The sequence below is a fragment of the Ursus maritimus genome, unplaced genomic scaffold, assembly GCF_017311325.1.
Source record: "Ursus maritimus isolate PB19 unplaced genomic scaffold, ASM1731132v1 scaffold_6, whole genome shotgun sequence".
NCBI classification, from domain to species: domain Eukaryota; kingdom Metazoa; phylum Chordata; class Mammalia; order Carnivora; family Ursidae; genus Ursus; species Ursus maritimus.
Window position 1 is genome coordinate 2,069,388 of NW_024426774.1, and position 25,423 is coordinate 2,094,810.

The window sequence follows — 25,423 nt, forward strand, 5'->3', positions numbered from 1 at the left end:
TGGGTGCCTGTGCTCCTGTCTTCATAGGGGCTTAGTCACTGGTTTGGGTCAAAGTCTGTGCGGTGGTCCTCAGGGAGACACACTGTCAGTATTGCCTGGTTTGGGGGTCTGGGGGAGAGTCCGTGCTTTTGAAGTCACTCAGTTATAGCATTTGGAAGTCACTTTCAGGAGGTGGCGCGAAAACGTTGTAGTCACTATATGGATGCTTGTGTTTGGGCGCCTTGGGTGGTTCCTCCTACAAAGGATTAAAAATGGGTACTGGAATTTTCTCCTCAGTATTTTCTGTTTGATAGGCTTTTGTGACCAAAACAAAGAAGTTTCGGTATCAGTGTTTTTGCCGCCTCCGTCTGTGGCAGATTGAATTTGTTAGCCTAGTTCTGAACTCAACCACTCTGTCAGTTTGGCACAGAGGTATTTCCAGGAATTTGTTGTTCTTTGCTATGTGGCCACTCTCAGATAGGGCATCTTTTTATTTATTTATTTATTTATCTATCTATCTATTTATTTATTTATTTATTTTATGTCCAGGATTTCAAATATTACTGCTCTGGGGTGCTTTGGCATAATTTTCCAGAGGACTTAGGAGCATAGCCATAGAGTGCTTTCTAACAATTACTTTTAACCTTCACCTCTTAAGAAGACAGCGTATTTTTATCAGCCATCCAAATTGTAAATAAGTCATTTTACATTACACTTGACAGTATCTGCAAAGTAAATGCTTAAAATTCTTAGGTGGGTGACTCTTCTGGTCTTTTGTCTGTTGGCCTTTTGTCTTTTTCTATATTATAAAGGTAAATGGAGGAGATTGACCGGTGCTTCTGGTTATTCAGCCAAACTATACTGAGCATGTGCTTGGACGCTAGAATGTGTCCCTGAATGCAACCGGCTTCCTACCCTGCCTTTGTGAGTTCACAATCTAGGGGAGGGTGATGGTAAACAAGTGTGTAGCTAAGTGCTGTGGAGGAAAGGACCAGGTGCAATGATAGAGGGATATCATCGGGGCCCCAATGATCACTCTGCATTTTATATAGATATTGCAGGTCTCCTTTCTATATAGAGGTTATCTTCCCTGTTTTAATCTTAAAGTTCAGGGTTAAAGACTTGGTCTTCTTTCTGTCTTTACAATCGCAGTGTATACCTGGGGCAAAATGGTGAATGATGGATTTATTCCATAATTTATAATCTCTAGAAACAGTAAAGAGCAGAGAGAATTTTGGCCAACCAAGAAAGTGCTGCTTTTCCTGGAGCGTCAGTTGTACGAATAATCAAGTGCCCTTGCTTCCTTAACGTGGGTCTCACATACAGATCACATGACACAGCCAACCAGACCTTTTGAAGCACTGCCTTGGCTTCTAGAACACCATAGTCTCTTGTTTTTCCTCCTGTCGTCCAGTTGGTCCTTCTCAGTCTTCTTCGGTTGCTCCTTCTGTATGTGGTGCAAGGCCTGGGCCTCACCTCTCTCCTCTTGACCTTCAAATGTTAGTCCTTGTCACCTCTGTTTATATTCTTTCGCTCAGGAGCTTGTCTGCCCCTAGGCTTTCTTTATGACACCTGAATGCTGATAACTTCCACATTTCCATGTCTGGGCTTTCCTTCTCTGATCTACATAATCCACTTGAGTTCTCCACTTGGAGATCTAATAGGCACATTGTATTTGATAGGTCCGCAGTGGAATTCTTGATCCCAGCTCCCCACCCTTACCCCCACACCTACCATGTGTTCCCGTTTCAGCAGGGGACTCACCATCCACCCAGTTACCTGGGCCCAGAGCACAGAAGCCAGCCTCATTCCCCTCCCCCTTCCACATCATACCTCCTCCTTCATCTGTCAGCAAGTCACATTGACTCTGTTTCCAGTTTGATTCAAATCCTGCTGTGTTCCCGTGCTGCGGCTCCTGCCCCACGTCTGGATTGCCAGAATGGCCTCTTAACTGTTCTTTCTTCTTTTTCTGTTAGCTCTCTTGCAGCCTGTTTTCCATATAACATCCAGAATGATCTAAAATATAAAAATAAAAACAAAACAAGATTATATCACTCTACTGCTTAAAACCTATCAGAGGCTTATCAGTTTGCTTAGTATCACTCTTTTCATAATTTAAAATGCCCTATAAGCAGAAAAAGGCCAAAAATCCAGAGTCCCCATTTGCTCTCACCTATCAGAGAACAGGTCTCTATAACCCATTAATCCGTTTACAGGGATCACCAAATAGAGCATGAAACCAAATCCCCAGCCATTGCTGCCACCAAGGGAGAATAACATAAATGAACCAAAACCAGCACATGAAATTAGTAGACAGGAAAATTAAAAGTAAAATTAGAAAATCAGTCAGCAGAGTTCTCCTCTCCCCCCTCCCCACCCCCATTCACCTCTGGGAGCCAAGGGCAAAGCTGGGCTGGGGCCTAAGTAGCTTGTGTGAGGTGTACTTCTCAGGTGGTGGAGTTTACCGGGCTCCGTCGGGTGAATCCCTCGTGCATCTTGGTAAGACCTCCAAAACTTAAAAGATAATTTCAGAAAACAGTTAAATCGTGACTCTCACATAGATATATCAAATAAATGTGCTAAAATTACTTAGATTGAGAGTGCAAGTGGGGGGCGGTGAGGGTGGGGTGCAGAGGGAGAGAGAGAATCTCAAGCAGGCTCCGTGTGCAGCATGGAGCCTGACATGGGGCTGGATCTCACGACCCTGAAATCATAACCTGAGCTGAAATCAAGAGTTGGGCGCTTAACCAACTGAGCCACCCAGGCGCCCGGAACGTGTTAAAATTTTTATTTAGCCTGTTAATTAAATGAGGGAACCAGACACAGCTATACCAGATCAAAGGAAAAGTCTAAAAAAGCACACATTTACGTGCAATAAAGTTATGTTGAATTGGGCGTGTGCAAATGGACACAAATCAGCTTTTTCAAAGGTGTGGAGGGTTATTTGTGCAGAACAGAATTCATGTGCATGTCTGTAGACAGTATTTTGCATTGCTACCGGTTACCTACATTTACAGAGTTGTAAAATAAATTCCGTAAAATCAGAATCCGATCATCTCAAAGGGTGTGCTCTAGATCAGGGATTTGGCAAACTAAACACCAGCACCTGTTTTTACAGTTTCATTAGAACACAGCATACCCTTTTCATGTCTGTATTGTCCTTGGCAGCTTTCTGATTAAAATGGCAGAGCTGAATAGTTGTCACAGAGACCTGATGGCCCACAGACCCTATAATATGTACTGGCCCTTTAAGAAAAAGTTTGCCAACCCCTGCTCTAGACCATGCATAGTTTTCCATGAAAGCACAGTGTTTTCCCTACACTTATTTATCTACTTAAAAAGTTATGTGTTTCCTCATCATAATAATATAAAAATAAAATTTATAAATATAAAACATGGATTTGGGGTCATGTTTTGGCTTTTTCGCTGTACACTTCTAGCACCTAAAGCAGTGCCTGTTACACTGTAGACATTCAATTAATGTGTGTGGAAAAATTAATAAAACAAATACGTGTGAGGGTACTCTGATGACTGCGATTTGGAGAATCTTAGATAATGATTGTCAGCTTTCACGATGGCTGGTTGGCAGTGTTAATATTTAGCTATTATACCAAATTAGAGTTTTGCATTTGCCTTTTTCTGCTACAACTACTGAATCACGGAAGTGGAGAACATGGCTCGTAATTTTTATGCGGCAGGATAAGGATCAGTTCCTTTGCTCTGACAGTACGCTCTAATCAGCCAGATCAGAACATCTTGGAGTGATGCAATCTTTGTGTTTGGGAGTGCTGACAGATTTATAAAAGTAATGCCTTGTCCAGAAGATTTAATAGTGATGCTGTTAAGAGGATAAACTCTTTCCTAGAAGAATACAAGAGGAAGATATGAAAGTACAGGCATTTAGCTTTTGTTGGACCCTTTTTGAAATTTGTGCAAAAGTCGGCTTTTCATCTGGGTAACGCAGACTTACCCATTTTAAAGATTGGAAATAATGCCCTCGTTTTTCTCCCTGTGCGTCCCTGTGCTTTTAAGCAGGTGTTGCTGGAAGTGCCGTGCGTGTTCCTAAGATGTGGGTTTGAATCTAGACCGTGACTGGTCCAGTTGACCCATTTCAATTCAAAGCTGGTACTGAAATCCCTTTTGTGTCCACTCATTTGATATTTGGAGATTCCCAGATGTGAGATCTCTCTGGCCAACTGGTGTGTGGTGAAATGGCCCTGAATACACCAGTGTCCATGTTCAGTCCTAAAAGTGGCAAGACACATTTTCAGCTAGAATGCCCCATTTAGGCAGAGTGCTGTTAGACACAGTGACAGAAGTAATTTTGTTAGAAATTCCTGTTTCATAATGCCAGTAGCAACATATTCTCTTGATTGAGGGAGGTAGTGCCAGATGCAAAGAAAACTATCCCCCTGGGGAGTTTGCTAGCATACAAAGGATATGCAAGACAGAACATAAACTGGACAAGTAGTTGCTGAATTGGTGTCTCACTAGAGGAATTTTCAGTGTGCCGTAAGGGAACGGGGGAAGCTTTTGAAGCACAAAACAGGAGAGAAAGAAGGAAACTTTCCAGTCATCTCGTCCAACTCCTTCATTTATAGCTGAGGACTCAAATGATTTGTTCAAGGTCAGATGACAAGTTGGTGGCAGAGCTGGTTTGAGAGGCATTTCTTCAGTCCGCGTTGCAGAGCGGAAACGGCGAGATTTGGGAAGTAGTCTACCCTGGGTCTGAATACCAGCTTTGTCACTTAGGCATTTTGAGACCTTGAGTGGGTTACTTACCCTGCCTGAGCCCTAGTTTCTTGAACTATGGGAGAGGAGTGCTGTTGGGAGGCAGTTGTGTGGGGTGGGTGTATTTATTCCATCACGTCCCATGGTGCCAGGTGCATGTGGACGTTCAGCTGGTGAAGACTCTTAGCCTTTCTCACAGTAGCAAAACTCAGGGAGGCCAGGGCCAGAGGATACTTGGCATTATGTGGACATGGGCCTTTATGTAGCTTTTGGAAGGAATGTACTTTGAGCAAAACAGAGATACTGAAAAGTTTGTGGTAAAATCGTGTGAACTAGGAAAATGATTTTGGAAATAGGACTTGGTATTGTCCAGTCTCTAACAGATCATATAAAACACAGGTTGAGAAAGAGCAGTTGAATGCCATTAGTTTTGCTGTTAATTATTGAAACAGAAAGCAGTGATGAAATCTGGTTGTTAAAATAGGAAGTCTGATTTTTAAAACCGAAGTCCATTTCTATAATCAGAGCATGCTCTTTATAGAAAATGGCACATAGAGAGAAGCAGGAGAAAACTCTAGCATCTCTCCACCGCCCAAAGACAAATGCATTAACATTCTGCTGTATTTTTTCCATTGTTTTAATCTGAAACATTTTTTATGTGGTATCATACGTTCCTTTTTCCCCAGTTAATTAATATTTCCCGGTGTCATTATAGACTCTTGGAGATTAGTTAAAAAGTGGGTTTCATGTGTGAACATAAAAGTATTATATAGCTGGGGCACCTGGATGGCTCAATTGGTTGAGCGTCCGACTCTTGATTTTGGTTCAGTTCTGATCTCAAGGCTGTGAGATCAAGTCCCCTGTTGGTCTCTGTGCTCAGCAGGGAGTCTGCTTGTCCCTCTTCCTCTGCCCGTGCGCGTGCTCTCTCTCTCTCTCTCTCAAATAAATAAGTAAGTAAATAAAATCTTCTTTAAAAAAGTAATATATAGCTATTTTTAAAAATGTTTAAATGTCAGAAAAAAGATGGAAAAAACCAGTCATGGTCTCACTAGTCAGAGACATTCTTGCTAATATTTTGTTATATTTTCTTTGCGTTTGGGAATATCTTAGAGGGGCCATTGACGAAATTTATAGCACAATCCCATAATTAAGTTCACTTAGCTTACATAAATATAAATAGAAGTCCTTCAGGGTGCTGGGGGCTAGGGTGGTAGAGCACACAGTGGCAGTTATGTGGTGGCCCTTCCACATGGCAGGCACATGTCCTGGACTGAACTATCGGGGGAAGAGCCTTTCTCAACTAGGAGAGTTCAGTCCTAAACCCTGAAGGGCCCACTGTATGTGATCAGTTGGTTACCTTTTCTCCTGTGCATGGAGGAAGGTGCTAGATATGTGTCATTCCTGGGAGAACAGAGACAGTAGTCCATTAGTTTTTGTGTTACATGGATGAGATGAGGAATGCCACTAGAAAAAGACTGCTTGGATCTGTTGTTTTCTTCCAAAGCTGTTTCCCCCTCGTATCTCTCTTAGTGTTGCCACACTGAGTGCGATCCTGATTATTTAAGAGATGGGGTTTTTTTGGCATGCCAAGGCCACTAGATGCGAGTCCCCCAGTGTATCTGCCCTGTTCCAACACTGAGGAAAATGTGCTCTTTCACTTTCTGAAGGATATCCCGAAGGGCTTTTCAATTAATGTTGGTTATACTCCATTTAGTCTTACCTGCTTAACTTCAGAGCCTGATCTCTATAAGAGAGAGTAAACCAATGAAATTGAACTTCAGAAATATTACGTGTAATGGGTGGAGTAGGAGAAGGAATAAGATTTTAAAAATACAGTCAGCAAGTTCAGAAGGGGCAAGAGGGCTGAGCGGCAGCCTTTGTGAGAGAGAGATGTGGGAGTTCTCTCCAGCTGTAAATCCGAGGGGTGAATGTCCAGCAGAATATTGGCATAACGCCATCTGTAAATGGGGTGGAGGACAAGGTGATCCAGTGAAGGGGTGATCTGGGGGCTCTTAACATAGGAATGTTCAATGAGAAACATTTTACAGGCTGAGGGTCAGAGCAAGCTCGGAAGAGAGTTCAGGGGTTGCGTCGTCAGGCACATCTAGGGAAGGCATGTTTTTAGGGTGTATGGGGTGGAGTAAGATCATGGAAGAAAGGTACCTGCGTGAGGCAGAGGGAGTGGTGGGGTGTCGGACTGCAGGGGAAGATGTCTGGGGTTGAGAGTACGGGAAAAGCTGTTGGAATGAGGGGGGAGGACGGGACTTTCAGAGCTTCTGTGAGGAAGCAAAAGACAAATTTGAAGAAAAAACACAGTTCATTGTAAACTGAGTTCAGTTTTCAGACCAAAGATGCATATTTTACAGATGTCTTGATTCATAATAATGCAAATGGGACATATGCTTAATTTTGTTTTCCAAGAAAAGCATTTCAGAGACAAAGCTAATAAGCCTTTAAGATCTAGAAGGTGATCTTATAAAAAGTAGAAGACTTAATTTTATGGAGAACAAAAGTGTGAGGCCCTTACAGGTTAGTGGAAGAGTAAGATCCAAAGCCTGTGTATTTTCATCACCTTTTCCTGGTGAACAGAAGGAGAGGGATGCAGAGCAGATGCTCCCCACCCCCCCCCCCTTTTTTGGTGAGTTTCCTTTCCAACCCAAGCTCACAGCAAACCTGTTGTAATTGAATTTTATTTTATGCATGAAATTGTTTTATAAGGCATGGTGTGCTGTTCGTAATTTGTCAGTTATGTATTCATCACTATGAAATGGGAAGTGTAGGCAGAAGTCAGGTGATTAATCAAGTGTTCGGTCCTAATACAAACAAGTTGTTTGCATCTTTACCAGGGGGAAATGTGGGCTTCCTATTTTAAGCTAAACACTTTCAGGCAGCAACAGAGTATGTGAGGCATTTTTCCCAACAATGGAAATCCTCTCCATTTCCATTTCTGATGACAGCTTATTAGGTCATAAGAATGGCAGACGGATAGAAAGCATTCATGTGCGACACTCAGGAAGCAACTTTCGGAGCATCCCGTCACATTCTCGAAAGTTAATTTCCGTTCTGGCTAGGCGAGAGGCCTGTCATTTTTGTATGGAAATGTTTGATACCCATGTGACATATGCTTTATTACATTAATATGTCAGATGGTATTTGGTTTTGCTTAAATGGTTACCTGTCTGGCATGCACATTTTCTTGAAAATAAATGACAACTTCCTATTCAGGTGCTAGTCACTCAGTTTGAATCAGATCTTGACCAAAAGACTTGTCTCCCAACTCTCTGGCTGTTAGGTCATCCTGGTGTTTAGCAGCTTGCTGTCTTCTGGACATCATACTTCTTCCGGACAAGACGGAGTTGGAAGTAACTCGAGTATTCCCTTGTCCTGTTGGTGTGGTCACGTAGGCAGTGGTGACAGAATAGAGCAGCCACAACCAGGGATTGGTTTTAGCTTCTGAGTATGCCTGATGGCTCAAATCGTGTGGCAGTTTCTTTGGTTAATGTGCGCGTTATGTACTCTGATTTTTTGGGCGTGTTTTCTCCTTAAAAATAGAAGGCAAGTTATACAAATAGGCAAGAATTTGAGGCCTCATTCATTCAAAAGGCTCCACGTATACAGAAAATAGTAAGAAAGTTCTGAGACTCGCACAGTCCTTACTTTGGCTCAGTGTTCTCAAATCCCAAGAAAGTGTGTCCGTCTCCTGATGCTGTGTTCTCGGGAGTGAGCCCTGCAAGGGCAAGACTTTTGTGTGTTTTATGTTGTGGTGTCTGCTGGCTAATAGGCTCTCACAGAATACATGCTGACATGAAGGAATAGATAGTATTGGCACTTCATTCTGAAAATTTTATTATGGAAAATTTTCAAATATGCATAAAAGAGGAGAGAAAGAGAGTGTACCACCATCTACTTACCTCCTTGCTTCATTATTTTCCGTTGTGGGGGGGGGAGGTAGGGTTGGTTTATGTTACTAGCACTTGAAATTGCTCCAGAAGGTGGTGGTTAAAAATTGTTAAATGGAAATGAATATTTGATCTTCACTGGCTCATATCTTCAGGCTGTGTGTTGACCTGCGTGAAGAACAGAACATTATTCTTGGGTGGAAACAATCATGTGTAAACAATGGTGAGGCATATTGAAAGAAAGATTAGAGCCGCCTGTCTGTCTCTTGTATGTCTGCACATGGTTGTATCATTCATTCACAATTGACTTTACTTTTTAGAGCAGTTTTAAATTCACAGCCAAATTGAGTGGAAAGTACAGAGAGTTCCCACAAACTCCATACACACATTCACGCACAATGCGCTCTCCTCCATTGTCAACACCCTGTACCAGACTGGTACGTTTGTTACAATGGATAAGCCTACACTGACACACCGTTATTATCTAAAGTTGTTTGGGTTCACTCTTGGTGTTGTACATTCTGTGGGTTTTGACAAATGTACGATGTGTATCCACAGTTACGTATCATACAGAATAATTTCACTGCCCCAAAAGTCATCTTGTCCTCCAGCCTGAAGCTTCAGAGTTTTAACTCACACACGCAGGTGACAAGACAGTGTGAGCTTTCTGAAACTGAAGTTAGCATCCACCCCACCTTCCATAGCTCTTACCTTTGTGTATGGTACCACTGTTCCTTCCGTTCCCCTATCTCCCTTAGTCTCTGCTGCCAAGGATCACCAGGCTCAAGGACGTACCTCCTGAATATTCCTTATATCTGTCTCCTCCTTCACCACCCACTGCCACTGGCTTAAATGGAGCCCTCCTGACTTTTCCTAATTAATTGTAAGCTGTCCTAGCCTGTTTCCAAAGCCACTCCCCTTTTAAAGCCGAATAATCAGATACACAAACGACTGATCCCATTCCCTTGAATAAAACCCTTTAAAGGCATGCCACTCTACTTAAAATCAAAAACAAAGACTTTAACATGATATACAAGGTTTAGATTTGAGCCCCAGTACCTCCCTGGTTTTGTTTATCTCTTGCCCCTGGAAAACCTAAGCTCTTCTCAATTCACTGCATGTAGAAAGAGCTCCCTGATTCCATCACCCTTCTATCTACCTCTTCACTGGCTAAATCCTACAAGTCCTTCACATTTCAACTCAGACATCAGTACTGACTCGGAGCCTCCCACCTGCGGAAGTGACTTCTCTCTGTGCTCTTTTAAGATCCTGTGTACAAGTCCCTTAGCACACGGACTGTCTGTTCCTTTCCATAACAGTAAGCTGAGAAGCGGCAATGCCCAGATCTGAAAATGTCTTTGATACCTCAGGCTTTAAGGCAGGCACATGAAAGATGCCTACTGAGTATTCGTTTAATGACCCAGTCCCCCCAAAATACTCAAACGAAAAACTAGCCGACACAGACTATGTAGTCAAGCCCATAAAAACAAAAAACTTAAGGTGCTATTTTTCCTCTCCTCACTCCCCCCACCAAACCGCATAGCTTTCCTTTCATTCTGAGCGTAAAGATGTTGTTATGTGTAGGGTTTTTCTTATAAAGCTCTCTTCTTTTTGCAGATAGTTAGGTTTTACATGAAGTTTTTAGAATCTCTCCTGACTTCACTAAAAAAAGATTAATGCTGTATACACAACTGCTTCCCTCCCACCATAGCATAGACCTTGATAAGACCTTTAATATTGTCATGTGTACGTGACTCCTGTTTATCATCTCGGTGGGAAATATACATACTTAAACTCTAAAATAAACCTTCTACGTAGGGTTGTAGAAAGTTACCGAAACACTTCATGGTTGGTCACATGTTATTCAATTATGAGTCCATATTGGGTTCTTTACTCTCCTTTGCTCTGCCAGTATAATGTTGTCCTTCGACTTTTTTGAGGGGTATATGGGAAATCTTATTTTGGTTGAATTGGAAATGTCTTTTTCAGGATTTCCTAGTTCCACATGTGGCACTGTGTAGATAAACAGTAACTGCTAAATGGTGGCAAAATATTTTTTGATCCTCTTGGCATAGCACTGTTGGGGTGTATAACCTTGAGAAAAAGTGCACATAGGATTTTAAAACATTTACTCTTCCTTTGTTTCTGCCAAGTTTCCATCCCTGGCTATTTTTAAATATTAACATGCTGTTAGTTTTTACACAGACTTCAGAATAAAGAATTGGAAAGTATAAGAATGTGCTGAAAAATTAAAAATAAATTCTCTTGCCTGCAAGGAAGTGGGATGGAACCAGGAAACTCCTGATGTGGTAACCAGGATAACACACGACAGCCGTGTGTGCGACCCTTGGCAGGACTCAAGTGACAAAACAAGGTCTGGGAGAGTGCTCATTACCAGGTGTGGGACCCAAAAGATAAATACATTTTCATATGGTAAAATTGGCCTCGTGCCTTCAGCACCCCGTGGGGCATGTGTGTGTGCGTGTGTGTGCAGACGGAGCCATCAAGGTTGAGCATTTTTAGCGTGGTGAGGAAATTGGGAGAGGAAGAAGCGGGAAGTGCAGGACATTGACACTGACTCTGGACGTGAGTTCTAGGAAGCCGACCTGGGATTGCAAGGGTAGCATGACCGTAAATATAAAATGGTGACCTGGGTGCAAGGCCAGGTTGTCCGGGAGAGAAGCAGCCGGGGGGGGGGGAGGCCCTAAAAGAAGCAGGTGCTTCTGTTTAACTCGCAGTGGACTTTGAAGAAATCAGGGACCATATTAAGATAGTCTTTCCTTTCTCTTGAGAATTTAGAGCATCGTCTATCATTTCATGAAAAGCAGAAAGAAATGTAAAGCTTTTCATTCTACCTTAAATTAGAATTGCTTAGATTAACTATAATACAGTTTTGAATGCTTAAAAGAGAAATTTAAGAGATTTGCTTTATGAAGGAATTTCACGGTTTTGAATAAAATTTTTGCCGTCTTCAGTTGCAGTGGTTCATTTGAGTGTAATCCTGTTCTTAAATTTAGCAAAAATATTTGGTTTTCACTAAGCTTACATGTTCTGAATGCCACCAAGCTCAAAGTCAGTACACCTCCAGGGGATATATATGTCTGGTTTTTAAAAACTAATCACATTAGTGTCCCAGAAGCTTTCTTGACATTCTAGCACCTCAAATAAATACTAATCGTTTTGAAAAGAAAAGGAGTGGAATGCTTTTGTAAGTCTTTTCATTTGGTAAAATCAGGAGACAGGATAGTCTGTCTGTAGGCACGGTCTTTTTGCCTAAGTTTGCCAAAGGGTAATTTCATGATACCAGCTCCTTGCGAAAAGAACTGAAGCGTGTCCCTGTCTTCAGTTTTACTCATCTCTCCAATTTATTTCTGTATGTGTGGTGGGGGGGAGGAGGGCGAGGGAGTGTGATATGTTTTCCTTGCATCTTTCTGATCTCTCCTTCTGTAGCCCAGTGTAGCCTCATTGGCTCCTGGAATATGGTCCCCAGACAACCCTTATTGGGCCCTCTTTCCTAGAAACTCATTTTATACGCCAAATCCAAAAAACAAAGAAAAAAGAAGTGTAAAAATACATGAAAATAAATACTGTAAGCATATGACATTACAAATATTAATCATACAAAGCCAAATGCTTGATGTAGAAACAGCATTAAGAGTTGTTTTGGGAGTGCCTGGGTGGCTCAGTAGGTTAAGTGTCTGGCTCTTGATTTCGGCTCAGGTCGTGATCTCAGAGTCGTGGGATCGAGCCCCATGTTGGGCTCCATGCTGTGGGTGTGGAGCCTGCTTGACATTCTCTCTCTCCCTCTGCCCCTCTCCACCCCCTCCTCTCTCCGTCTCTTAAAAAAAAAAAAAAAAAAAGTTGTTTTGGCACACATCACCTGTGCATTCTTGTTAGAAATGTTTAACTGAATCTAATTCTGAGAAACAGCCTGTAAGATGTTGAGACCTCTGCAGATCAGCTGGCCTGAACTCGGAAAGCATAAACATCCTCAAAGGCAGGGGAGCTCTTCTGGATTAAAGGAAACTAAAGAGGCATAGTAACCTAATGCAATGTGTGATCCTTCATTAGATTTTCTAAAATAACAGCTTTTTCAAGGTATAATTCACAAGCCATAAAGTTATAGCCCTTTTAAAGTATACGATTCAGTAGTTTTTAGTGTCTTCAGAGTTTTATGTGGTAAACACCACTATCTAATTCCACGTTTTATCACACCAAAAGGAAGCCCCATAGCAGTCACTCCCGAACCTCTCATTTCCCCCTCCCCACCCCCTGGCAGGCCCTAAGCCACTTCTGCTTCTCTGGATTTGCCTATTCTGAACATTTCACAAAAATGGAGTTGTATACTATGTGGCCTTTTGTGTTTGGCTTTTTGACTTTTCAAGGTTCATCCTTGTTGTGTTATGAGTTGGTACTTCATTCCTTTCTGTTGCTGACTGACATTCCCTTCTATGGGTAGACCACATCTTGTTAATTCTTTCATCAGTTGATGTATGTTGGGGTTGCTTTCACTTTGAAATAAATATTGCCGCTATTAGAAATAATGCTGCTATAAACATTTTGTGTGGACATGTGTTTCCAGTTCTCCTGGGTATATATATACTTAGAATTAGAATTGCTGGATCGTATGACAACTCTATGCTTAACTCTTTGAAGAAGTGCCAAGCTGGTTTCCATAGTGGCTTCGCCATTTTACATTCCCACCAGCAATTGATGAGGGCTCCAATTTCTCCACATTCTCGGCATGGCTTGTTACTTTCCGTTTTTCTGAGTATAGCCATTCGAGTGAGTGTGAAGTGATACCTTATTTTGGTTTAGATTAGCATTTCCTAGTGACTGATGATGTGGAGCAGCTTTTCATATGCTTGTTGGCCATTTTTATATCTTTGGAGAAATTATTCAAATCCTTTGCCAAGTTTTAAATTAGAGTACTTACCTTTTTACTGTTGAGTTGTTACGACTTCTTTATGGATTCTGTCTTTCCTTTATTGTTTTCCTTTCTGGAATGTAAGCTTTTTAAAGGTAGAGATTCTCATTTGTTTTACTCACTGCTGCATCCGCGTCTGACAGTAACTGTTTGTTGAATAAATGAATGGTGTTCTTCAGCCGTCTATTCTTATTTCAGAATGAGGCACTAAGATACCAGCTGGAGGCTCTTTGTACGCAGTAGTCTTGTCCACGGCAGTTTTCGTGCTGACTGTTCAGCTAATGACTGTTGGGGGATTATCAGAGATCAGCATCTGCCTTCGGGGGAACTTTCATTTCCTGCAGAGAAGACCCCCCCCCCACTTCCTTATGGGAACACTGGGGTTTTAGGCTGGCAGGAGTGGAAGCACAGCAACACATCCGTGGCTTTTGGTACTCTGGAAGATGAGAAAAGGAAGGGGTTGGGGGAGGTCCCGCTTCTGGACACGCAGGCCGCCATTCCCTGTGCTAATTTCAGCCGCACGGTGCAAATCACCTGTGATAGGTATCCTGTCTCTTGCCCTGTTCACTTTCTCCGGAGAATTATCCTCTGGTCTTCTAAAGGGTGGTGGGAACTTAGGTGTTCATCGTCTCTATCACCTCCCCTCCATTCAGGCCCGGTTTCCCAGATGAATGGAGCCCCGAAGTCCTGGGTCTCGAGGGCTCCAGGGAAGAATCTTCTCTCCTTTTTCTGCAGACTCCTGCCTTTCACCATGTTAAATCCCTCAACTGCTGCATTTTCTTCTTTTGTTCTTTTCGTCTTTGGAGGTTAATACCTTTTTATATTGATGGACTATGAATTTCGAGTAGGCTTGGGAGGGAGAAGAGATAAAAACATACAGTTAGTGTGCCTTTATTAACTGAAATCTCAGTGGTGGTTACGGTTGTTTTAATTTTGTATTTAGATGTTTGCTTGAGGCATCCCGTCTCCCCCAGAACCTGGAGTATAGGCATTCCATCTTGTGCTTATTTGAGCTCACAGAGCCTTGCATAGATTAACTATGGTTTGATTGGATCATCGTGAGACAGTGGCAGGAGCATTTTTTCCGCTTGGTCTTATTTTCTTATCATTTCATTTCAGTGTCTAAAACTGCTTTTTCAAAAACCAAATCAAAATTGAAATCATGGTCGATAGTAATTTCACTCCTTTTTGAAATAAACCTTTTAAAATGTTGAAATTAAATTGCGCCTTTGCTAATCTGATTTTTAGGAATGAGAGAACAAAGTGCTAGGAGTACCTTTAAATGACTCACAGTTACTCACGCAAATGCATGTGAACTTGGGTGTGCAATTAGGCAGCTCATCACGTTGCAGATGCAATTACACGCCTAAGTGCATGGCCACTCCCTCGGCTCACCCAGCTGCGTCTCTTGTTTCAGGCTTGTGATCGGTTATTATTAAGCCCCAGCTGTCAGAATTTGAAAGTACATGCTGGTGCTCGTGGTGCTTTTCAACCAATAAGGGAGGAGAAGTTCGAAAGGAAATTTTCCTTTGGGTGTATGTATTGAACAGTTGGTCTTAGTTGGCAAAATCCCATTCTGCCACTAGAGATACAGGCTATATGCAGTGAGAAAAATTAATCATCATCATAGTGGTCAGTGATGTTTACAGTATAATATACCTCCATTATCTTCAGTCTGCAGTTCTGAAATCCAGAAAGCCCTGAAATTGTTTTAATAATTCATTGGTGGGAAAACCTGACTTGACTTGCTTCATTGAGACTCAGACCTGCCATGTAGTGATGAAGCTCTTTTCAGTCTCTACTTATCCCAAATCGCTGGTGTGAATGTGTGTAGGCTTGTGCTGCGGAGATAGTAACATGTTTGAGTATGGACCACTGACCAGACCTCACCAAAGATTTTATATAATACGTTGCCTTCATAAAATGCACAAAAAATCTGAGTTTCAAGTTCTTTCTGGGCCCAGTAGTTTCTGGTAAAGAGTTATGGCCTCATGGTAAGAATAACAGATTTCTGGCTGGATGTGACTTAATTCTTCAGGGGGATGAAACTCCCCCCCCCCCCTTAGAGTCGGTTTACTACTGTGATGATTACTTTTGCTGCTCTTGATACTGTTTTTATTATTGCTCTAGTTCCAGAAGTAGATATTTATATCTACTTTAGAATGTCCTGAAAATAGTTCTGTAACAGAATAATAGATAATTTACTTGGTTGCTAGATAGTAAAATAATTTTATATTCTCGCCGTCCATTGTTGCTTGTAAGTGTAGTTCTTATCCAGCGGTGTCATTATAACGTCAAGTTTAAGTTGAGTTTCGAGGAGTAGAAGATCACTAAAGGGTAAATCGATAATTCTTCTAGCCAAGCATCTTCTGTATAATTAATAATGAGTAAAATATACATTAATTTTGCTAGCATTAAATTCTAAATATTTAGTGTGGCAATTAAGTTTCGAATTTTCAAGGCCTAGTGCAGATGTCTCCTTAAAAGCTGTTTTGGCTGCCCGGCACCATTTTAAAATCTGTCTGCTATGACGCTAGTCACATTTATATCGTACTTCATTGTTTTCTAAACTCTTTTTACATATATTTGACATTTGGCACTTAGCTTTTGATAAATGCTTAGTGAACCTTTTGAATGAATCAATGAAGCTGAGGAAATTAGGAATCAGATAGATACCACAGAAGTATCATTATATGTGAATCTCCTTTCCTGTTGGGTTTCGTTTTGCTACCTGTTTTTGTAAAGTGGAACTTGATAAGCCTGGAACTCAGTAAATACTTGATGAATAAAAATTGAATTAAAATCTACTTCCTGATATTTAATGGAGCTAGTTTTATTCCCCAAACTTAAGGGAATATACTCAGGTCATTTCTCCATGTGATGTTATGCTCTCTTATATTGTCATGGTTCTCTCTCCAGTTATCATTAAAAAGATATCCTACTTCACACTATGCCACAATGCATTCTGAAAATTTTATAAGAGAATATTTTTACAAGTGAACCGTTTGTACTTGAATACATTATATACTTCTGTGCGTGCTAGTATCAGTTGAAGTTTCCCAGCTTACAAACCCATTTTCGTTCAAAGTTATTTATTGTCTGTTGATAGAGTTCTACCAAATGGAGTAATTAAGAATTTTCTTAGTTGCTAAAGTTTTTTTTAAGGTACTAAAAATTCAAGATAATAATTTCAGGGAAATACAAATCATAACCACAATGAGATAGTACCTCACACCTGTCAGAGTGGCTAAAATTAACAACAGAGGGAACAACAGGTGTTGGCAAGGATGTGAAGAAAGGGGAACCCTCTTACACGTTGGTGGGAATGCAAACTGGTGCAGCCACTCTGGAAAACAGTATGGAATTGCCTCAAAAAAGTTAAAAATAGAACCACCCTGGGATCCAGCAATTGTACTACTAGTTATTTACCCAGAGGATACAAAAGTACTGATTTGAAGGGACACATGCACCCCGATGTTAAAAGCAGCATTACCAACAATAGCCAGTTATGGAAAGAGCTCATATGTCCATCAACTGATGAATGGATAAAGAGGTGTGGTGCATGTATATTCACAATGGAATATTATTACTTAGCCATCAAAAAGAATGAAGTCTTGCCATTTGCAACAACACGGATGAGCTAGAGTGTATTATGGGAAGCAAAATGTCAGTCAGAAAAAGACAAATACCATAGGATTTCACTCATATGTGGAATATAAGAAACAAAACAGGTGAACATGGGGCGGGGGAAAGAGAGAGGCAAACCAAGAAACACACTTACCTACAGCGAACAAACTGATGGTTACCAGAGAGGAGGGTGGTGGAGCAGGGGAGATGGGCCAGATGTGTGATGGATTGAGGAGGGAGTGCCCTTGTCATGATGAGCACCGGGTGATGTATGAAGTGTTGAATTACTATATCATACACCTGAAACTAACATTACGCTGTATGTTAACTAACTGGAATTTAAATAAAAATTTGAAATAAGAAATAATAATTTCAAATTTAACTGTTTTAGGTTATCGGTTATTTTCATATATTAATGGTAGGAAGATAATGAGATTATTCGGTTGTGTTCAGTAGCATTATAAGTAAATGGAAGAAATGATGAGATTTATACCGACTTAGTGGTTTGGTTCTTTGTCTCTAATAATACAAATAATACCTCACTGTTGCTATTTTAACTGTCCGTGATCTGTTAAAAGCCATCCCTTTAGTAAATCTCAGTCTTTATCTCTGCCCCAGCCCAGCTCTGGCTGTGGCACAGTGGTTTCAAAAGTAGAGTGGTGGGAGGGCCATCCTCTTCTGTGGACTCCAGGAGAATTTTAATATTCATGCTCTTTTCTCCCCATTCTGTCATTTCTGTCCACTACTGGAATATACGAGAACTTTGGGTCTTAAAATTAAGCCTGTATAAGTAACGTCTTAAAGGTAGTTTGTAGCCATAGAGGCAGATGATCTCGGGCACATAGCATGTGTTTTCATGTATTTTAAAATTGGTTCCTCTGTTCAAGTGGATGAGAGCAAGCAGGTACTTGGCTGCATTGGAGTTGAGGCCTTCCCCGGGCAATGTGATAAAGCTTCTTTCCCATTTGGGAGGACCACCTGTTTCCATCTAGATTGGTTGGTATGATGGTCATTAAAGTTGCCGAAGGGCCCACGGGATCCCTTCATAGCAGGTGGTTGAATCAGTTTCCAGTTCACTGCTGTGCTGACCTGTGGCTTCAGGAAATTCTTATAAATTAAAAGTAGAAGTTCATTAATAGATAATAGAAGTTTAAAATAGAACAGTCTCCACTAATTTTCCGAAACAAACAAAACTCCTAAGGTACATAAAAATGTAGATAAAGGAACAATACTCAGTTGTGGCTGAAGTACAGAATATAGCAATATAATGATGATACAGGAAACCTAGGAGTTTTCGATAGAGTAGTAATCGTATTCCAGTGGTTAGAAAGGATGCTTTCTTCAAGTTGTAAAGCCTGGAATTTAGGAAGTAAATTAACATATTTTTAAGGACTAATTGAAGGTTTAACATATTTTATGAGTGAGGACAACAAGGACTTTTTACACATTAATTAATGTTGTGGTCATTATAGGTACCTCAGAGAGCTGTGCGTGGGGTTACACCCTCCTCATTGGTTAAGCCGACCACCGCTTTTGCAACCTTGGAGGAAAGCTGGAATGTAGATAAAACCTGCAGTTTAATGCCAGTTCAATCAGTAATTTCGACTTTGTTATGGTTGTTCTGATGTTTCTTTTTTTTCCCTGAAGAGGAACTAGGGAAATGTGATTAATAAAATCAACCCACTAGATTTCATTTTGTTTTTGATGGAAATATTTCCTCCTGTAAAATTTAATGGCCATGAATTTGATTGCGGAGTTTATTTACCGTAACCAGACCTGTCCCCTGAGAGGCAGTTTAAAACAATTCCATTAGAATCCAGTTAACTAATCAAGACGAATGTTGTGGAACATTGTAAAAAAGGACTTCTGGAAAAGTCCGTTCGGATCCGGCCTGATATTTTGACATTCCNGCTCTTCGCCCCCAAGAAAAGTCAGTAAACATAGTATAATCTTCTTCTTGTCTTTGAGGCCAGTGGTTTATCGCTGATTGAAGGTTTTTCAAAGTGAAACTGCCTCATTACGAGGTCTTTTGGTCCCCATCGCCCCCTCGCCTGTCCCCCTCGCCCAGGAGGCAGAATGGTCTGACTTTCACCATAAAGTGTTCTCATATCCAGTAGTTTTATGGGGAGGTATTTGGTGCACCAGAACCTTTACTTCAAAATAATTGCATAGATGATGTTTATATGAAACTTCTTGCTAGGACTCCTTTTATGCTCTTTAAGCATGGTTTTTAAAATTTTTTTATTTTTTATTTTTGTATTTTTTATTTGAGAGAGACAGATAGTGACGGAGAAAGCAAGAGTGAGTGCAAGCAGGGAGGAGAGGGAGAAAAAAGCCTGCTCCTGTTGAGCAGGGAGCCCGACGTGGGTCTCGATCGGGGGACCCTGGGATCATGACCTGAGCCGAAGGCAGACGCTTAACCGACTGAGCCACCCAGGTGCCCCTAAGCATGGTTTTTCATGTTCCTGAGTGCCATAGGCTTTGGAGTCAGGGGGCGGGGGGATCACCCCTTCTAATCAGGCACAATAATACTGCATTAATATGGCCATGTCTGACATTTACCTGTTTTTGATGGGAGATGGTGTTTGGCACCTTTTTTCTTTGTTACAACTCTCTTCCTCCCACCTCCCTTCCCCAAAAGGTTTAAGCTAGATTTAATAATTTCCATTATGATTTTTGTTTTTCTCCTGTTTGATTACTATCACAATAGACAGGGAAGCAGTCATGGGAAGTTCCATTTTGTCAGAGCCCGGGCTGTTCCTTGTGAAAGCCTGCAGTTCAGGGAGGCTTTCGGCCACATGGCCCTCCTGCTGAGCAGCATTGCTTCCTCTGGAATAAGCTTTGACCTCGGTGGGTGAGACCTGGAAGAGATGTGTATCAACAGCAAAAAAGTAAAAAGCAGCCACGGTATTTTATGGAAGTAGTTGGATTACAGACTGCACTCTTCCTATTTTATTAGTCATAAATTCTGTTCAGCTTTTATTTTTCACTAACTTGGGGGTCCTGGCGACCTTTTAGCTCAAGTCTGAAGGATTCTATATACAGAATTTTAATTTTTAATGAATTAAATGAAGTGGACCACGTAAGCATATAATTATCAAGTAATTAGTTGAAAACCCCTAAAAAGAAGGTGATTCTCATTTTAGACTTCCGTTTGTCACGAATAGCAAATTAAAAAAAAAAATCTTTTATACCAAATGTGCTTTTATAGATTTTAGTAATCTTTTGAAGAAAAGAAGTGATAGATAAATGGATGTTGTTTTAAGTACCTGAATTATTTGTATTTTGATAGTGCTAATGTAAGAATATTCATTAATATCTTTGCATCCCAGACAGATTTTTCCTTTGCAGGCCTAAATTTTTCCTACTTTATTTTCTTCCATTATATACTTGTTGATCATGCATATTGCAGTTATTTTTTGATACTTCTGATAGGAACAAGGATTTTTAAACTATATTTAAGAAAATCTGGTGTAAAATAACTAACTCTTAGTTGATGTGGTGAGAATGTACTGACCTTTCATGTGTGCTGACCTTTTGATCAACACCGGTAGGTTTTGGGTCCTGCTCCCAGGTGGTGTTCGTTCCTGGACAACTTGACAGAAGAATTAGAAGAGAATCCTGAAAGCACGGTTTACGATGATTACAAATTTGTCACCAAGAAAGACCTTGAAAATTTAGGTAAAAAAAATTGTAAAATTTTAAAAAGTTATTTGGGGGTTGAGTGTTGAACGTTAGAGGTAGTCGAGTCACATTTATCTGATTTTCCAAATCTTTTCTTTCTGCCAACTCAGATATTAAACTTGGTATGCATATTTTCAAGTTTGTAATCTCTGCTTAGAGAAAAGGTTGATCAATTCAACCTACTGAAGCTTTTTTGTATCTTAAATGAGGAATAATTTTCTTTAGCATACTAGCTATGTATAGAAAAAATGTCAAGAAAGCGGTGATTTTCTTCAAGTACTGTTTGAGTATAACGTTTTGGAAATATCCCAGAGACTGCACATAAATGATTTCTGGCTCCCTTTTTTAGTTTGCTTATAGAAGACCCCATCCAAAACTTAGGAACCCGACTGAATCCTCAGATATGTAGAACCTTATAGTTACTTTAGGCTTAAAGGTCACAGACCAAGAAATGCCTTTTACCAGCAGCCAACACTTGTGGGGCTTATCACGTGCCAGGTAATATTCTGAATGTTTACATACCACTCTTAATTCTCCCCACTCGGTGTAGTGGATATGATTATGATGCCATTTTATAGATAAGGAAACTGAGGCACTAAAAGGTGACACTAACTTGCCAAGGACTTGAGTCATGAACCTGAGGGTTGGGGTTTACGCCCAGCGCGCCTGCGCTTCACCTCGGCCGCCCCGCCCCCGGGGAAGAGTGCATGTGTCTCAGGTGACGGGTGCTACTCTGTAGGATAAGGAGGGGAGATTTGCCGATCTAGTTCTGTCGTTGGAGAAAGGCTGCGCAGGAAATGGTGGAGAGTGGGCAAACCCTGGGGACCCTTCTCCAGGAGTCCAGGCAACCTAGCTGTCTGTGGGACAGACAGATACACGGCAGCAGCTGAATGTTAAAAGAAAATAGAATCATGTCGGAAATAAACTGAGAGGTTCTTGACCTTTATTTCCTAGCAGTCAATCCAGGCAGAATGCATTTTCTACCGCTTACACCAGAACAGCGCTTTACATTTTAAAGTTTAAAGAGAAAAGACTTGCCGTCGGCCTTCTAAAAATGATGCCAGGATGAAATACAGTGAAGTGGGATCTTCCTACTGATGCGCCTTCCTGGATGTCTCCAGTGTAACTTTTACACTATGCTGTGTCACACTCACCTCCATTCTTAAATCAGAGGGCGAAAGTCATTGCTATTTTGCAGGGTTTTTAAAAATACTGTGTTCAGTTCATTTTGGCTGCTCGTTTAGTCTCTTTTACTGTGTTTATTTTGGGTGAGAAAGGCAGTTATAAAGCATGGTATTTCCCAAAACATGTTTCATGGAATATTACTAGTGCTAGAAGGCTGGACAGAGCGCGCCATGGCTAACACCATGGGCGTCAGGGGGAGACTGACAGGTGCACGTCCCACATCTGCTGCTTTGTATCTGCATGACTTGGCCAGTTTACTGAACCTCATTAAGCCTTGGTTGTCTCATCTATAAAATGAGACTAATAATGGGAAAGAATATGCCCTTCCTACATTATTGTGATAGCACGCTTTGTGTTTGGAAATTATGGGACATAATGCCGCCCCCCCCCCACCACCACTGTTCCTACCTGGCGGTGTAAAGTTGGCAAGTCACTGTTTGATGCCAGGATTATTTTTTAAATTGAACTGGTTCATAAAATCCAAAAATCTGAAAACAACTAGTATAAAGAATCCTTCTTTGCCAGTCTTTCATAGTTCATAAGGACTTTTTCATCATTTTCATGCTTAATATGACATATAAAAGAAGAGCGTGATGCTGCTTAAAGTAGATTTTCTCCGTACTTTGTGAATACTAGTGGTTCTAGTCCTTATAGTTTTACTCCAAAGTGAAATCTTATAATCAAATACAAATCGGAAGTGAAATCTTACTAGAATCCAAAAAAATGGTTTAATTGTAATCAAGATTTCATAAGGACCTGCTCTTTCCTGATTAATTCCCTCCAGGGCTCACACATCTCATCGGGTCACCTTTCCTCCGGGCATATATGCATGGATTTTTCATGGATATAAGACTCTATCACAAGGTAAATAGAAGAGTACACTTATTTTAGGTGATTAATGAGCCATTTCTTCTCTATTTACTTGCATTTTGCAGAACATGTTTATGATTTATAAGAGATCTGCCTGTTTGGCAGAATAGTCATGGTATCGATGAAACATGCTATTAAATATGACTTTTATTTTTGAACTTTTTTTTTCCACTTTGAAAAGGTGAAATTGATGGTAAATCCATTTGCTTATGAAGAATACAGGAAAGATAAGATCCGACAGAAAATAGAAGAAACCCGTGCACAGAGAGTTCAGTTAAAGGTAGATATTGTGCTCTACTCACTATTGAGTTTACCAGAAAATACTACATTTTCATTTTTTGTGTTATTCCTAAGAAACCTGCCATCTATTTCTTTGTTTTCCCATTTTTCGTTTACATCTTTTACTAATAGTTTTGCTCTATTTTATTGGTCATGAGGGAGGATACTCTTTACAGTTTGAACATGATAGATTCTATGGCAATGATTTTGTGGGAAATAATGCCAGAGGGACCCTTCGTCCGGCTCTTCTAAGAAAATGTGATGGAATTTTCGGATGGGTTTTCAATGTTTGAAGTGTTGAGACCTTGATAATCCCCATTTCTTTCTGACATTTGGCAGTATCTGAGGCTGTGTGCTTGGGTCCTGGTCATTAGACTAGGTCAGGGTCCAGCAAGGAATCAGATCACCTAATTCTATTAATAGAATTTAATGTAAAGAATTGTTAGCCAGGTGTTAGTGAACTGAGGCAAAAACCATAAGGACAGCGATGGAGAGGCGTGGCTGCAGGAAGCAGGGGGCACCTCAGGGCTGGGCAGCACAGAAGAGGTGGCCCTGAGGATCTGGGCCTCTGGGGAGACTGCAGCTGGTGCTGGCGTCCTGGGGTTAGAGTGAGTCTGCTCCTGGAAGTGTCAAAAAACCGCTCTCTGGAATCCCACTCTCTGCTGGAACCACAGTTTGCTGCCAGGGTGAAGAACTGTTTGTTGACTTGCACTGCCGGCCCAATGACAGGCAGACAGGGAAGCCAAGTTCCCTCTGCCTCCCGGTCTCTCTGGCAGCCCCACTGGGTTATGCCTCACTACCAGGTGACACACTCATTTCTAACTGGACATTGGCAATAAATAGATACACACGTACATAAATATGTACGTATACATATATTTATACCCGTAAATATACATCTATGCACACACACTCAGTACCAAAGACTAGTGACTGGTTTTCCCTTTTTGCAGATTATTTGTGAAGTTTTCGAGGAGTGTTGAATGTGTGTGTGTTGGCAAGGGGGAGACTAGGATGTGGAGTACTTTTGTCCCATTCTTTGCATTACTTGTCGAAGTTGTATTTCACAGTGGAACATAAAGCACTAAGTGGAAAAGGACAATAAAGAGCTCACAACTTTTTCCCGAGAGTTGTCAGACTCACATCTAGAATTCCCCGTAGAAATTTGCTGTTTCAGGAGCAGCGAATAGTGCATTTACCGTTATAAGAAGCATTTCAGGGGTTCCCTGAACCCCAGCCAGTGGTACAAGAGCAGTTAAACACAGCTTCTCCCAGCTCGCTTGTCAGTACGCCAGGAAAGAGGTTGGGTGAGGGCAGGTACTCCCAGCTGAGGTTTTCGTCCCATCGCGCCCACCTGATAACATCACGTGTGTCCACATTATTTCCTCCTCTGGGGATAATGAAATTTCCAAAATAAGAATTGGAGGGGCGCCTGGGTAGCTCAGTTAGTGAAGCGTCTGACTCTTGATCTCAGCTTAGGGTCTTGATCTCAGGGTTATGGGTTCAGGCCCTGCATTGGGCTCCATGCTGGGCATGGAGCCTACTTAAAAAATAAATAAGTAAGAAATTTCCTGTTTGTGAAATTATACTCCTTACAGAACTATTAACTTTTAAAGCTAAAATGTAGGTATTTAATGCACTTTTTTTTTCTTCTGCTAGAAATTGCCAAAAGTTAACAAAGAACTGGCACTTAAATTAATTGAGGAAGAGGAGGAGAAGCAAAAATCTACCTGGAAAAAGAAAGTTAAGGTAAGATTTTATAAGGCAGTGAAGACATTGATAAATTGTTTCTATATTTTCTTAGTAGTAACTTACAATTATCTTTTTTCTTTCTTCTTGAAAAATACATGTAGCTTTTTTTCCCTTCTTGCTTATGGGATAGTATATGTTCAATATGCGAAGTTTGGAAAATAGAAAAGAACATGAAGAGTGTGACTTATTTAATTCTACCTAGAGAAAGGCATCATTAATATGTTAGTGAATTTCCTTCCTGTTTTATTTCTCTTAAATTTGGGAGCTGTAGCAGTGAGATAATATTGTATATATAAGATAGTTATCCTGGTTGTATAAATAACACAAGTGGTTTCCCATTTCATTAAAAATTCTTCATAAATACTTTTGAGAGCTGCATGTATTGCTTAAGGATGTATAATTTATTTAATCCTTTTGTTGTTAAATATTTAAATTGTTTATTGTTTTTCTTTGTTCTGACTAGATCTGTTTATAATTCCAGAAGTAATTA

At 40.8% G+C, this 25,423-nt stretch overlaps 1 protein-coding gene across 2 annotated transcripts in view; it reads left to right on the forward strand.

Annotated features, from left to right (window-relative positions):
• NOL10 (nucleolar protein 10) overlaps positions 1-25,423 on the forward strand; it is an 84,159-nt gene that overhangs the window by 37,011 nt on the left and 21,725 nt on the right. For both annotated transcript variants that reach the window (XM_008688232.2, XM_040622799.1), the window contains 4 exons: positions 20,718-20,844; positions 22,817-22,896; positions 23,084-23,182; positions 24,841-24,930. In XM_008688232.2, coding sequence (XP_008686454.2) covers positions 20,718-20,844; positions 22,817-22,896; positions 23,084-23,182; positions 24,841-24,930 — 396 coding nt within the window. The remainder of the gene's footprint in view (positions 1-20,717; positions 20,845-22,816; positions 22,897-23,083; positions 23,183-24,840; positions 24,931-25,423) is intronic.